Source organism: Paramisgurnus dabryanus, chromosome 8 (assembly GCF_030506205.2).
Source record: "Paramisgurnus dabryanus chromosome 8, PD_genome_1.1, whole genome shotgun sequence".
In the NCBI taxonomy this organism is placed as follows: domain Eukaryota; kingdom Metazoa; phylum Chordata; class Actinopteri; order Cypriniformes; family Cobitidae; genus Paramisgurnus; species Paramisgurnus dabryanus.
In genome coordinates, this window is record NC_133344.1 from 33,343,548 (window position 1) to 33,359,477 (window position 15,930).

Here is a 15,930-nt window from a genome sequence, read left to right on the forward strand (position 1 = left end):
TTAATCAAAACACTTACTTCATATTAAGAACACTGTCATTACTGCTGTTATTCTTTCGACGTTGTCAGTGAACCTTTTTTGACAGCGATCAGCTGTAAAATGTTTTGGTCTTGCTTGATTTTTGTTGGCATTGCGTAAAATAATGTAACGTTTTTCATAAGATCCCCTGGGGTCAATGTGTTAACATGACAGAAGCTTGATGCTGTTGGGAGAACAAGCAACCGGCATTTTTCCATCTCCCGAGTGCCTCTCGCGTAAATTATTAGATGTCGATGGCTTACGTTTCTTTCCCACCACAGAAAACCACCACAGGTTTATAAATGCAATCAAAAGTTTTTTTTTCTTTGTTAATCACGAGGTACAAGATGAGAAAAACTAGGATTCTGTGTGTATTCAAGTGCTGCTATTGTTGTTTACAAGGCGTGGAATTGTGCGCTGTGATTTGTTAAGCAGATTTATTGCATTCGGCAGAAAATGAGGACTGCCGTTTATCGCATTTTGGGAAAAAAGGGAGAATAAATGACAGAATAACACGGCGGATATTGGATTATGCGTAAAATTAAGATTTTGGTGGTTACTCTTTTTTTATGCGTTTATTGCATTTTGGAATCAAACTCTTCAAATATTTATTCTGTAATATCAACACAAGTAATATTTATTTATATGTAGGTTTTTTTGGAAGAAAAACAGTGCTGAGAGGTCTACAGACACTAAATTTTTATACTCTCTTTTTCAGAGTACTTACATTTTACGTATGTATTGGTATATAAAGACAGTTTAAAAAAATTTTAAAAAAGTTTTTTTAGATAATTCCTGCCTATCCTGCCTTTAATACATAAAGCTTAATTAAATATATTTTTGTAATTTGAAAACATATTTAGTTTTAACCTTCATTTTTATACATTTCAGGGGCAACAAACACATTTCTATTTTTACAAACCATACATTAATCCTGGCCAAAAAAAATTGTTTGTAAAGTATGCACAAAATATATAAAAATAATATTTTATAAAAGTAAAAAAATATTTCATTTTAACTTTGAACATAAAAAGTTTTTTCAATGTGACGCTATTATAAATGCTATTTTGTATTATTTGTATTTATTTTAAAGGGGACATATAATGAAAATCTGACTTTTTCCATGTTTAAGTTCTATAATTGGGTCCCCAATGCTTCGATGAACCTAGAAAATTTTAAAAAGATCAACACAGTAACTTAGTTTTGGTAAATCATTCTCTGCAAGCATGTGACAAAATAGGTCATTGAAATTTGGCTCTCCTTGTGATGTCAGAAGGGGATAAATACTTAATCTGCACTATCCAGCCACTGCACTGCCATTTAGTGCAGAGATCAGCTCATTTGCATTTAAAAGACACACCCAAAAATGGCCAATTTTTCTCACACCTACAAAGTGGCAATTTAAACATGCTGTAATAAATTATCTATATGATATTTTGATCTAAAACTTGACATATGTACTCTGGGGACACCAAAGATTTATTTTACATCTTTAAAAAGTCTGTGAAATGTCCCCTTTAAAATATAAATTTATTTTTGGGTCATTTTTTGTATATTTTAAAAATATTTTAAATGATATGCTGTATGGGTCTCTGCATTTTTATCTGTAATAGGAAAGCATGAAAAATCATCTTCATTGGCCAGAGCTGTGGCACAGCATCTCCACACTGAGCCTTGGTGTTTGTGTGGGTTGTGCAGGTATAAATCAAGATGCAAAACCTCTCTACCCAATCTCTTCCTGTCCACTTTTCACTACATACCTGTCAAATGAAGTGTCAATAACAGGTACACACCACCACACCTCATACGGTTATTACTGTGACAGACGGTGACGGTACACAGAAAGATCTTCTAGACAACTACCGTACCATAGGTGCCAGTTTATCATCGCAAAAAAGTTTACACACTTTTTAATGAGGCATAAAAGGCAGCTCAAAGGAATCACACACGGGGGAAATACTGTCTGATGCTTTCAAGAGTCGATGTTGCTTCACTTAAAGGTGTTACAAGTAATTTGAAACATGTTTCTACAACCTGGCAGCTATGACTGAAACAGACGTCTTGAGAAATCACACCTGTCTCTAACTTCAGGCATAAAAAATGTCAGGGGAACAGCTTAGGGTTTTTTATGCTTCCATTTTTATGTTGAAATGCAAGATTACAAACCTATTCATCAAAGTGTCATTTCTCACTGCTTTCTAATTTTTTGTTTACTTTAGAATTACATTGTATATTAAAACACTTGATACAGATTGCCTGCATTAACTGTATTCTTTTAGTACACTCCAAAAAAATGCTGCATTTGACAGAGTTTTCTTATTAGTTGAGCTATACCTTTAAGACACCTTTCACGCAACAGCATCAAAGTATCTGTGAAATTATGTTATGTCAGTCATAAAAAAAGAAGTGGTTTAATTGTCCCAATCGTAGTATGTTTTTGATTTCTGAGTGACAGGTCTAAGGGCATGATCACACCGAACACGGCTGCTCTAATAATAATTCATAATAACAACAAGATGATAATAACTTTCTACATAGTATGTTTACCGTAGTTACACCAAACAAGCAACAACTAAGCCAAATTATGTTTTAGATATTTTGACCATTTTACATTACCTGAGTTCGCGTAAAAACTGGGTTGAAAACAATACTCGAAATCTTCCTGACGAAAGTGCTGGCTGCATATTCAACTTTTCAAGTAATCTGTGTCAGCTGAGGATCGCTTTGATGATGTAAACAATAAAAAACTCCCGGTGGCCTGCATTTGTTGTCCTTACATCCATACTGCACAGGTTCTAGTCATCTTTTATCGAGGGTTTTGGTGATTTCCCCTTCAGAGACGGTAAAAGCGGAGTTACTCTTTGGTTGGGTTCCTTTGCCGGCTAACTTCAAGTTGACTTGAGTTGATTTGAGAGCAGGTTGAGCGGTAAAAGAAGTTAATAGGTTTGTTCAACTTCGTGCGGTGCTGCAAGAATCGACAGCCGGATGACGTCAAAGTACTGCGAGAGCAATTTGCGAAATCATACGGAGGAGTTTGCTTTTAAATCGCTCTCGCGGAACCCTGACGTCATCCGGCTGTCGGTTCTTGCGGCGCCGCATGAAGTCGAAATAACCTGAAGGCTGCATCGGTTAGTGGGTGGAGCTAATGACTCAGTTTCGCGCAGTGCATTATGGTTAATTGAGTCCATCAAAGACCGTTGAAAATTACGCTTCAACACACTATCAATCTAAAATCGAAATATTGCAAATTTCTATTTTTTTCATGTAAAATGCAAAATGGACATAAATTACCCGTAATAACAGGCTAAAATGTCTAGGGTTCAATTCCGCTTTAAATAGTGCATTATTTAAGGGGACAACCATTTTGTAGTGGTGTCGAAATAATAGTGGACATTATCGAGTGTGCTTATTCAATACCATAATTCACCGCAATAATACAGTATGTGTACAACCGATGTTCCCCTTAACTGCTAGCCGTTACCCCTTTACTATGAGGCGCGTGCAAAATGAACTCCCGCATTTTGACACAAGATGTTGCCCAAAACGCTTCTGCTGCTTAAGTCCTGGGTATAGTCTGTTTTTTACACATACGTGAGATGGGTACGCACACAGCCTTTTCAAAGCATAGTTCATTTGACTCATACATGTGCACTGACTTTGACACATGCACATTGCGACAAATTGCAATACCTCTCATGGCCTACATACTACATATGAAGAGTTTCGTTGCAAAACGAGATAACTCCGTTTTTTTTATTTTTCAGAAATCTCGTTTTTTGGTTGTGCATTCCAATTAATATCAATTGAACTGCCATTGGTTTGTTTTGATTTAAACCTTCATAACTTAAAAAATACAGCTAAGTAGCACCATTAAACAAAATAATAACACGATAACATAATAATAAACATGTTTTGACAAAAATGTTAAAAACGGAGTTATCTCATTTTGCAACGAAACTCTTCATATCGAACGAATATCTATTCAGCCTGCTGTTCTGTGTGCTATTGTTTATTTGAATAACTTGCCTTTCCAGATTAAATGTCTGTTCTTTGGCTTGGATTTTGTGAAATAATTTCTAAATAAATGCGACGTGTAGTCTATTGCGACTCATATATGTTTTTTCATCTTCATACCGCACACTGTAAAAAAATTCCGTAGAAATTACAATGTTGTTGCAGCTGGGTTGCCGGTAATTTACCATAGATTTAAATTTATGTTATTTACTGGCAAGAGTTTGTTCAAAGTTAAATAAATTTTAAATATTAACAAGTCTTTATCTTTACAGAATAAAACTATACAATTACAGCCTCATGCAAAGCATTCTGGGAACCAGAAATCATCATCAACCTTTTTCTGTTTTTTGCTTCAGATTTTGTTTCCCAGAATGTTTTGCTTGATGCTGTTTTTTTTTTCTCTGTAAAGACAAAGACTTGTAAATGTTAAATGTTCATTTAACTTTGAACAAAATGTTGCCAGTAAATAACATAAATTAAAATCTACAGTAAATTACCAGCAACCCAGCTGCAATTTCTACGGATTTTTTTCAGTGCATTTTTGATTGATTCGACTTAGGCTATGTTTGCATTAATGTGTTTACATTTTAAAACGCATTACTTTTGCCACGTTTACGCCTTTTATTTACACTACGCCACCATTTCCGACCCTCATAAACGAAGTCGTTCGTAAATGCTGAAGACCCTGTTTTAGTTTGAGAACTCAGACGTTGCGCTGGAGTGTAAATGAACGTCGACAGAGTCTTATGTAAATGAACAGCTGATGTAAATGTGACAGCGCATCATTTACCAACCAGCTATTATAAACGCTATATCAGATTGTTTTAACATGTATCCTTATAGATAATGTCTGTTTTATATGTATGTTTTTAGCTCATTACGAAAGATAGACTGTAATTTTAAACCCCATATAGGGCGTTGTAAAGGCAATTATGAAGGGAGAATTGTAATGGGTAAGACAAGTCGAGTTTAATTTAAGTTTTGTTTGCTACTTTAAAATTAATTTCATTTCATAGAATTTGTCTCTTAATTTTAATCGATGTTTTGTTGATAAGTTTTGTGAATATAAATGAATAAAAACAATCAAGTCAACGTCATATTAATATTTAATGCTCGTTTAGCTGATTTCGCTTTTTGCTATTTCTGTGTTGTTGCTAGCTGAGGACGTACACCGCACACCCCTAGGCTGCATAAATGCGCAAAAGTAAGCTTTTATTAGAGTAATAAGTTATTTTACACTTTTGTGCGCACGTCCAGTTACGTGATTGGTCATGTTTTATGCGTTTATGGTCGTGTATAGTGTGGATGAAGATTCTTTTTTTAAATGCCAGTATAAATGAGGATGGTTTTCATTTTAAAATGCCGTTTTAAAACGCAAATGCTCTAATGTAAACAGGGCCTTATACTCCGGAGCGACTTATAGTCCAGAAAATACACCACTCCTGTACGCGTAACCTACACACATCATGTGTGCAAGGTATCAAAAATCAGGTGGTGCACATACAGTATGCATGCATTCTTCTGATGACAAAAATTGCATCACGCCCATTGTCACGGACCCTCGTGTAAACTTAAAAAAATGGACTATACTTTCATCTTTAGGGTCCCAATTCCCTCACTCATTTTCAGTCACTCATTCAAGTGGACTAATGTAGGGAGTAGTGAATGAGGGTATAGGGGGCTATTTCGGACACAGCCAGGGTCTTGATTGTCAGATGATTAAACCACAAAGTGCGACACAATGGTCAATGATCAAAAGTCATCTAGAGGAGGTTTACATTAAAAAAAACTATAATTTGTACTAAAAATTGCATAATCTCCTTCGGAGCTTTACTGTATGATTGGCCCAAAGCAGACAACCTATATGTGACCCTAAAATCCGGGCTAAAGTCTGATGGCCAATGTTTAATTTCAGTCATTGATTTCATTCTTTGACATGACCTCATTCATTCATATTAAAGATATCAAGGTTATATTTTTGAAAATATCTTGTTCACACAATCACATATCAGTAAGTTACAAGTAAAGGCTTTATGTGTAAAATGAGCTATAGTTAGATATAAATAACAAAACAAAAATCATTTAGCTTATGTTTCAGTGACACAACACTACGCTTAGCGGTTTCTCTGTGTTCCTGTTGGTATTCATGCTCCTTAGCTACGACAACCACAAAATATCCTGTGTCTGTTCCCTCAAGGCAATCGATGGTTGCCAGCACACCATATACGATTCCTCTTCCAGAAAATACAATTACTTCTCATACAGGTCACTAAACTCACAAGCCTCCCATTCCATTACCATAACACTCCAAACAATTATCTTTATTAACATCTGGCATAGTTCATGTACGGTTTTAACCGAGCCACTTCCCACTACAAAATAACCACTGTTACTTCGCCCTCAACAGCAGCACATCTGTCCACTCGAAGAGAAAGAGATAGTGAAAGAGCGTTTCCAAGAGGGCATTATGTTGGCTGGCGCTGGCAGAATGTTGGCAGATCTTCCGAGTTTGCTCACTTCGTCCAATCTGTGTCAGCGTCACGTTAAACCCCCTAGACCGGCTTGTCTGTCCCTCATGGCTATTGCCGTGACCGTGCCAGACTTCGGAACTGGAGTGTTTGCAAACACGAAGAGAAACAAGCCTTATACTCGTATTCCGTGCAGTTAGTGCGGCTTGCCAAAAAACAAATGCCGTTCGCTTGGGAGATGCAAAACGAAAACATGAACTATAAAAACGGATGGTTTTGGTGCGGCTTGTGCAAGAAAAAGCTTCTAGCTGCCAAGACAATCAGCGGATAACTTTGCTGATGGAGTCTTGTTTCCTCTCCGAATCTAGTTTATTATTCTGTTTTTTTGTTTTGTTTTTTAAATCAAAGGGCAATTCGAGTAAGCGTAAATGTATCAAATTAATAAATCTTTAAAAAAAGCACGATTTGAATCCTGTATAGCTCAGTGGTAGAGCATTACGTTAGCAGTGCAAAAGACCAAGGGTTCGAACACAGTGCACACGCATACTATTAAAAATGTATACCTTGTCATTTTCTTAAAGGGATAGTTCGGCCAAAAATGATATTAAACCCATGATTTACTCACCCCCAAGCTGTCCGAGTTGCATATGTCCATCGTTTTTCAGACAAACACATTTTCGGATATTTTAGAAAATATTTTATATCTTTCAGTTGATTAAATGTAATGTTACGGGGTCCACCCATAGTCCACGACCTTCAAGTCCAAAAAAGTGCGTCCATCCTTCACAAATTAAATCCAAACGGCTCCAGAATGATAAACAAAGGTCTTCTGAGGGTAATCCGCACGGTGTTGTTGTAGAAATATCCATATTTAAAACTTTATTACCGAAAATAAATACCTTCCGGTAGCGCCACCATCTTAGACTCCTCTGTGTTCAGGAGAGAGTATTAGCGTAGTGTACGCACTTTTCTTAGTGACGTATGACAAATTCGGAGGGCGGGGCACAGAGCAGCAGCAGAGTAACCTCCGTAGGCTGCGTAAGCTCTCATCCTGAATGCGGACGCGACTAAGATGGCGGCGCTACCGGAAGGTAGTTATTTACGTTAATAAAGTTTTAAATATGGATATTTCTACAACAACACTGCGCGGATTACCCTCAGAAGACCTTTGTTTATCATCCTGGAGCCGTTTGGATTTAATTTGTGAAGGATGGATGCATTTTTTTTGGACTTGAAGGTCGTGGACCCCGTAACATTAAATTGAATCAACTGAAAGATCTAAAACATTTTCTAAAATATCCGAAAATGTGTTTGTCTGAAAAACAATGGACATATGCAACTCAGACAGCTTGGGGGTGAGTAAATCATTGGTTTAATATCATTTTTGGCCGAAATATCCCTTTAAGGGACAGCAAACAAAAGTTTCAAAAGAGCCCATTTATACTTGCAGGACAGCTGATTTGGTGGTTGCCTATCAATCAAATAAAGACAGTGCTGTCCGCCTCATTCTGTGTGATCCGCCCCTAAAGAGGTGCTTTCGTAATTATACATTTTTTTATTTTATATGGCTGGTAAAAGTTGGTGCCCCTAAGGTCTTGGTGCCCCTGGGTACTCGCCTAATAGGCTTTATGCCCAGCTGCACAACTTCCTGAACTTCAGCCAGCTCCTTGTTTCCTGTCTGCCATTATTGGACAAACTGATTAATCCAGGTGTGTCTGATTATTGTTGTTGTGACTACTGAGGTCAGGCACACCTGGATTAATCAGTTTGTCTTACACAAAGAAAAAAATCATTTGATGGAAAAATTTACTTACATGTCTTTCATCAATAACTCTCTGGAAAAACATTACATGCCTGTCTTTTTTGCAGCATGAAAAAAATACTGGAAAACCAAACGCTCAACCTTGTGCGACAATGTAAACAGTCCGTGTTACAACTAACCCCGTGTTAGTTTTTGCCCCGCGCACCCCCACTACTACTGCTTTTCGCCTTCCATACTATATTTTGGAAGCATAAACCATCAACATGAAATACTCAATTACAAAACAAAGCCAAAAAACAAAACAAAAAAACATATCATCAATTGCCTTTAAAATTGTTGCATCAAACCAGACACAAGTCTTAACAAGAGGCTAATGCTACATAAAAAAAAAAAAAATTGGGTGAACTGCGTATTTGGTCTGCTTATTTGCTGGAGCCCCTGTAATATAATCAAACATAATTCATACTTCTTATACAAGATCATTATGCTGTCAATAACAATACAAAACACAAGGACACTTCTCAGACCCGTAAGAACAGAATAAAGAGAGAAACAAAAATATATGCAACAAGATTATTTCCCTCAAGGAAAAACAAAATATTCCTGGATGTATAGAGCTTTAATAGATTCTGTCTCACACATAAACACATGCGCGTGCACACACGCACACCTGCTGTAAGTCTTAAATGTCATTGAAGGTACCACTCTCTACCGCAAACTAATGAAGCAACTTATTTTCAGACAAACGTTCTGTCTGCACCTCAGACAAAAGCCCTGCTGTTACCAACGTCAAATAACAAAGCAAATCTACCTTCATCTCCTGCCTATGTTCTGATAAGAGTCAACGGGAAATCAAAATTGACCATATTTACTTTCTTCATGCGAGGCCCGGTTCTGCTGCGAATGATTCGTCTGCACTCGTGTTTGCGAAGGACAAAATTATTGTCTTTGTGATCTTTTTTCAAAATGCACTGTAATAACTTTTCCATCAATGGCAAATGGATTACATCAAGTCTAACTCGATTTTGCTTCTGTATGAAAACTTTCTTTTGATATGATTAGTCACGTTGTAACTCATATACAGAACATTCCCACAGGTGTAACTTTAGAGACTAAATGAGTTGAGTGCTTATCTTGGATGACTTTAAATGCAACACTTCATATTTCTCCATCGATGCACGATTAATAATGGTAAATTGCTTTTGTTACTGCAGCGTTTATGTGGATGCTATGGATCGGAGAATTGATTGGTGTGTTTGTATGCTCGTCTGAGAGAGAGAGCGGGACAGATTAAGTCTCATTAGTCAACGTCCACCCTGCACCCGTGGTCGTCCTTACACAGCACATTTGCTCTCGACCCTAGTATCCCAGACAGATTTACTGCACATCCTGGCACCCACCCACCTTTCTTGTTCCCGAAGAAGAGGGTCTGTTGTGCTGGGTTTGACCACTGGAGGGAGGTGTTATCATTATAATCCACTCGGCAGGTCATGTTGGCCGTGCTGCCCTCCACCACCGTGACATTCTGGGTTATGGGAAACTGAGCTTGGCTGCCTGCAGAGAGACACATAGGAAAAGATAGACAGGTTTATAAGCAATTCACAGTTAGGGGATGTCACGCTACAAAAACAAAACAAACACCATTAAGTTAGTTGTGTGTAATAATTTACATAGAGCAATCTTTTGAAACTTGTTACTGAGAAATATTCTTGTTACTGGTCAATCATACCATCCTATGGCCTGACATTGTTCAACTGGCATGTATCCAAGGATTAAATGATATCAGATCGCTTACCAGCGCTACTAAAATGTTTCACGTAATAAAAGAACTAATAAAATAGTCCTAAATCAATATTTTGTGGTCAGCTGCCTACTTATGTTTCAAGTAGTCATGTAATACGTGCGGTACAGTAACTCCCTCAGACTGTTGTTCACCCTGAGTGGGTTTATACTGGCTTATAAAACAGTTCGTTCCAGTCCTTGATTCTGATTGGTCGATAGCTGTGCATCTTTTCTATATGATAAAACATAGCCGTGACTGCTGCACCCAACAATTTTGTGTATCACAGCACCCCTAGTAATATAAACGTGTGAAACTTCCTGTTGCTGGTCAGGGACTATTTTTTCAAGTGGAAGGAAAGCTTTTAGTAATTTAACTTCATAAAAAGTTGTGCTGCTACATTTTGTTATGCTTAAAAATTAGCATGGTGTTTTAACTGTTTAATAAAAGCCGTAAGGTACTCAAGGCTAGTGCTGTATTAAAGGAAAACACCACCGTTTTCAATATTTTACTATGTTCTTACCTCAACTTAGACAAATGAATACATACCTATATTTTTCAATGCGTGCACTAAATCTTTGTACAGTGCGTCGTGAATGTGTTAGCATTTAGCCTAGCCCCATTTATTCCTTAGGATCCAAACAGGGATGAATTTAGAAGCCACCAAACACTTTCATGTTTTCCATATTTAAAGACTGTTACATGAGTAGTTAAACGAGTAAGTATGGTGGCACAAAATAAAACGTGTCGATTTTAATGAGAACTATATTGTAAGCACATACAGTACGTGGGCACTCTTCTGAGGGCAAAATTGCGTCAGTCGCACTGTACTTGGAGCCTTGCATATGCGTAAAAAAGAAACTTTAATTTGGCCTTAAGTCATGGCTAAAGCTGAAAGTTTAGTCCTGTTTTTACCCGTACAGTGTGCGTGACACAATTTCTCTTATCAGAAGAGTGTGCGCATACTGTACATGCACTGCTGGATTTTTTAAACCGTGAACAATGAACGCGCAGGACGCCCATACACGTACAGGAGTATATACTGTATTATGTAGGCCAGGAGAGGTATTGCAATTTATCTTAAAGGAATAGTCTACCCTTTTGCCATATTAAACTATGTTATTACCTCAACTTAGACGAATTAATACATTAATACATTAATACATACGAATTAATACTTTTTTCAATGCATGCACTGTACAGCGCGTCGTGAATGTGTTAGCATTTAGCCTAGCCCCATTCATTCCTATGGTACCAAACAGGGAAGCCACCAAACACTTCCGTGTTTTCCCTATTTAAAGACTGTTACATGAGGAATTATACCAGTAAGTATGTTGCCACCAAATAAAACTTTTTTTGGTACCATAGTAATGAATGGGGCTAGGCTAAATGCTAACGCATTCATAACGCGCTGTACAGTGCACGCATTGAAAAAAGATAGGTATTTATTAATTCATCTAGGTTGAGGTAATAACACAGTTTAATATGGCAAAAGAGTAGACTATTCCTTTAATGCCTATGCGTCGAAAGTCTGTGTATACGTACGAGTCCAATAAACTATGACTCAAAATTCTGTATGGAAATAGCTGTGTGAAGTTTGCTCAGTGTCTTCTTTAATATCTTTGTGTTCAAAATAATACTATACAGGGTTGTAATAAAATTTTTTGGGTAAGCTATTAGTTTAACCTTGTCAGGTTACTGTATCATGTAACTTAAGGGATCGTTATAGTTGTGCGTAGTTCCTACGGCGTAGCCGGGACGGCATAGGTTCCACGTCGGTTTTCATTTATACTTTTGCGTCGTCGTCCTCGTCGACGTGCAAATACGCGCGCAGACCGCTGGTAGGCAGTATCCACGCGTGTAACCACAGTAGCAGCACGACCGTCAAAGAAGAAGAAGCTTTGCAAGTTAACCCACAAACGAAGAAGAAACAGCAACTTGTTATGTATGATTTTAGAAGACCAGCAATGATGGAAGTAAATAAACAGTGACTTTTGTTGCAGTTTGAGTAAAATCATTCCTCAACTTGGCTCATCTTTGTTTTCACCGTCGCAAACGGAAATACCTAAGACGCAGTTTTTTTACCTGACGGGAGGGGTTCTGGTGGACCAATCACAGCGCTTACGGTCTGCATAGAACTGACGCGCTGTTAAAACTTTTGCAAGGTGCACGTCAGGCTATGCAGAGCTACGCACAGGCTACGGATAGAAGTTACGCACGACTATAAATCGGACTTTAGTGGTAGGGTGGCACCCAATGAATACAGTATACATTCAAATGATATTTGAATAATTATTTTTATTAACACCCTATAGCAGTTACTAAATTTGTAATATAATATGACTTTCTACTGTATATTTTATATATAACTAAACTTTATTGACCTTACTGAAGAATACATGTGTCAGCCTGGGTTTACTCATGTTTACTCACATACACAAGGCAAAAAACATGCAAGTAAACCCTGGGATACACTGCACGATTTTTGGCTGTCCCAGACGAAAGATTGCCATGGTAAAACAATCGTCGCAATTTCTGTAATCGTGGCTCTTCATCGGTGGTCCGATGTCGTACAGTGAAAGAGGTTCAAAGATGCCCGTTTTCCCGGTCTTGCGTCCAAAGATAGCCTACGATAGTTTTCTGGCAGTGTCAAAAATTCAGCATGATCAACGCAGTGTGTTTGCTGCTACGACCTGCGTACTGGTATTTGTTTACCACTAGCACTTGCTGGTGACGTTGCGCTAACGTGTGACGTAGCCATCGAAGCCTTCGTGTCATCATCGTACAGTCTACATGCTTATCGTACCCAAGTTTAAACGATCCATGTCGCACAGTGTAATAAGGTCATGTTCTTATAGGAGAGCAAAAATCCTGCAGTGTATTCCGGGATTGAAGATACCAAACTGCCCCTTCCCCAACTTATGTATGGATTAACCAGTTCTCGCCATGAATATAGCTATAGATGCTGGAATGGCGTGAGGAAGAAAGCAAGAAAGAAATGAAATGGACTTGACACACATTTAACATTTGGGTGAACAAAACAGAGAAACGCAAGGTGTAATTCTTTGCACGACGTCCTCCTCTTTCTCTCTCTTCCTCTCTTCTCGTTCTGACTTGGGATCAGCAGTAATTGGTAGCATGGCCTAATTAGAGCTAGTCATGCTCGGCAAGGGACATACTGCTCCGGCAGCTGGGTGGCAAATTGACACATAATCCTGACTACAGCGGTGCTTCGATCCGAGTTAGCGACCGTCTCGTGTCTAGTCTGAGAAAGGGGGCGGAGCGTCTGTGCTTGTGTAAGGCATAGGGGACATCCAAACCGAGTCTAATCGCCTGACCTCTGTGGATTCAGCTCGGTCTTATACCGAATTTGTTTTTGACTCCTAATTGCATTCAGTCTGCATCTCAACTCATATTTCGCTCTTTTTAAACTCATGTGACTTCAGAGGAAATCTTTTCTGCCAATATCGCAGGTGGCCCGGTAGAGGAAAAATTGAGTTGTGCAATTCTCTGCTTATTAAAACGTGATAATCGAATAATGCAGGTACCACCAGGCAAAAGCTTCCCCCTGAAGCTGCGCTTCACCCAGATATCTTAATTTTGTTATCGTGCCTTTGCGAAATCATGCCATTATTTTTTGCTTTCGAAATGAAAGCGAATGCTGAATGAGGCTGTAACTTGGTTAACACTGTTTTCCAGGAAATAAAAGAAAGTAGTGGGTTGGCACAACGCAAGGCTGGTAAAATGGTAAATCATCCCTAAACTAGAAAATTAGTGCACATAATAACTATATTTTTAATTGAATATTGAGAAGCGTAGACAATGTTTTGATTAAGTGATTGATGTCTTAAATATTTATTTTTATATATTTAGTTTTACAAGAAAATTGAAACAGATTTGTTTTAGAAGTTTCAGAAGACCATAATTTTGAACTAGTTTTAAAGAGATAGTTCACCTCAACTTAACTTTTGTGATGGACTTTTTTGGCTTCAATTCAGAAGCACCATTTACAACCACCATAAACCTTGGAGGAGACAGGACATTTTCTAATATAACTTTAATTGTGTTTGTCTGAAAGATAATAGTAATATAGATCCTGGATGGCTTGAGGTTGAGTAAATCATGAAATAATTTTCATTTTTGGGTGAACTATCCCTTTAAGACTATTAAATCTCTGTTTAGATTTCTTCAATCATTGTGGACTCACTTTATATAATTTATTTAAAATAATTTTACTATATAACAATAAATTAGTATAATAGTAGTCTATATTACTATATAACCACAATAAACAATATTGTGTACAATAAATATAACCAAATATATCTAATCTCTAACCTAAAACCCATTTTATGAATTTTTAGGATTTCAGAGGCTCGTAAATCAACGTGTTAGCCTGCATGAAATTATTCACGAGCTAATACTCTGTCTCGTGGCGGTAGGAGATCACTGTGTGGGCTTCCCAAAAGCGCCAGGCACTGCTGAGTTCTCATGAAGGTGACATTGGGATCCGTCTCATTCTAGGCCCGCATGCTATGAATGTGTTGTACCTACCGCCGTGTTGACCGCCTTCTTCATTATTCCAGAACAACGTGAGCGCACGAGGTGCAGTTGAAACAGACATGGAGAGTTAATGTTAAACAGTGACGCTGACTAATAAATGAAGTGATTAGAGGGAATAAAGGACATGGGTCACTGGCTTCAATGGTGACTTTAAATAAAAAAATCTGATTCTCAATTAAAAGGGAATTTTGTTAGCAACGCAAAGGACATGGGTTCGACTACAAGGATGCACACATACTGATAAAATCGATAGATTGAGTGCATTGCAAGTCACTTTGGATTAAAGCGTTCACTAAATATAAGTGTGACATAAGTCCCTTACACACACATACAGTCTTTACTGGTAATGTACTGGTAAATTGCAGTTAACAGGTCATGTGTGAACATAACCTTTCCAGTAAATTAGTGCTGGCAATTTACCAGAAAGAGAGGTTGTAAGATAACCAGTAATTTACTGGTAAGCGCTATGTGTGAACACAAAAATACTGTTTACGGACGTTTACACACGCGCTGCTTGAAAGTCGAGCACACCTGAAGTTTACGTACACATTTCTTCCCCAAAGTGGTTTAAAACAGCTAACCATCTACTTGCCAAATTGCCGACGTCCTTAGCACGCCCTCTGTGAAGCCTAATGTGCAAACAGTACTGTGACGCAGATTCGGTTTGACGTCGCCTAATGTTTTTTGGTCACGAGCAACTTCGCGACCGTCAGCTTTACCACAGACGTGAAAACAACAAAATACGGAACGTGGATATGAACAACGTGGATTGTTTACAAATACAACACTGAGCTAGCCGCGCGCCACCGCTTTCTCAATGGTATTTTGATACTGATGTGTGAATGATGTCTTACTGGTAAAAAGACGAATGGTCACTGCGTGTTTGAACAGCACATTTTTGTATTTACTGGTAAATTTAATTACTGTGTGAAAGAGGCTTTTGTGGCAATATCAAAACATTAGCTCCATCTCATTTTTAAAGCTGTGTCCGTCCAAGGTTGCATTCTTGGATGGCATGCCATTGTGATTCTCTAATTTTAGATAAATAAACATTATAAAATTAAAAAAATACGTCCTCTGAAGGAGGCATCCTTCGAAATGAGTGCCAGAACAGGGTTTCAAGCAGCACTTTTAATTCGGGCGGCCCGCCTAAGCTGGGAAACCCTACCGCCTTAACTAGGTCGTTAAAAAATTAATTCGCTGCAAAAAAGACCGTCAAGTGCATCTCGGAGAATAGCGCGGATGCTCTTCACACCGCGAGGGGGCACGCGCACCACACGGCCAAAATGAGAAAGACGTGGTCCGGACCGTCACTGTCTGGAGGA

General features: G+C 38.1%; 1 protein-coding gene across 7 annotated transcripts in view; it reads right to left on the reverse strand.

Annotated features, from left to right (window-relative positions):
* The window catches only part of cadm2b (cell adhesion molecule 2b), a 251,426-nt gene that overhangs the window by 73,176 nt on the left and 162,320 nt on the right, over positions 1–15,930 (reverse strand). For all 7 annotated transcript variants that reach the window (XM_065281609.2, XM_065281607.2, XM_065281604.2 and 4 more), the window contains one exon: positions 9,667–9,816. In XM_065281609.2, the coding sequence (XP_065137681.1) occupies positions 9,667–9,816 (150 nt within the window). The remainder of the gene's footprint in view (positions 1–9,666; positions 9,817–15,930) is intronic.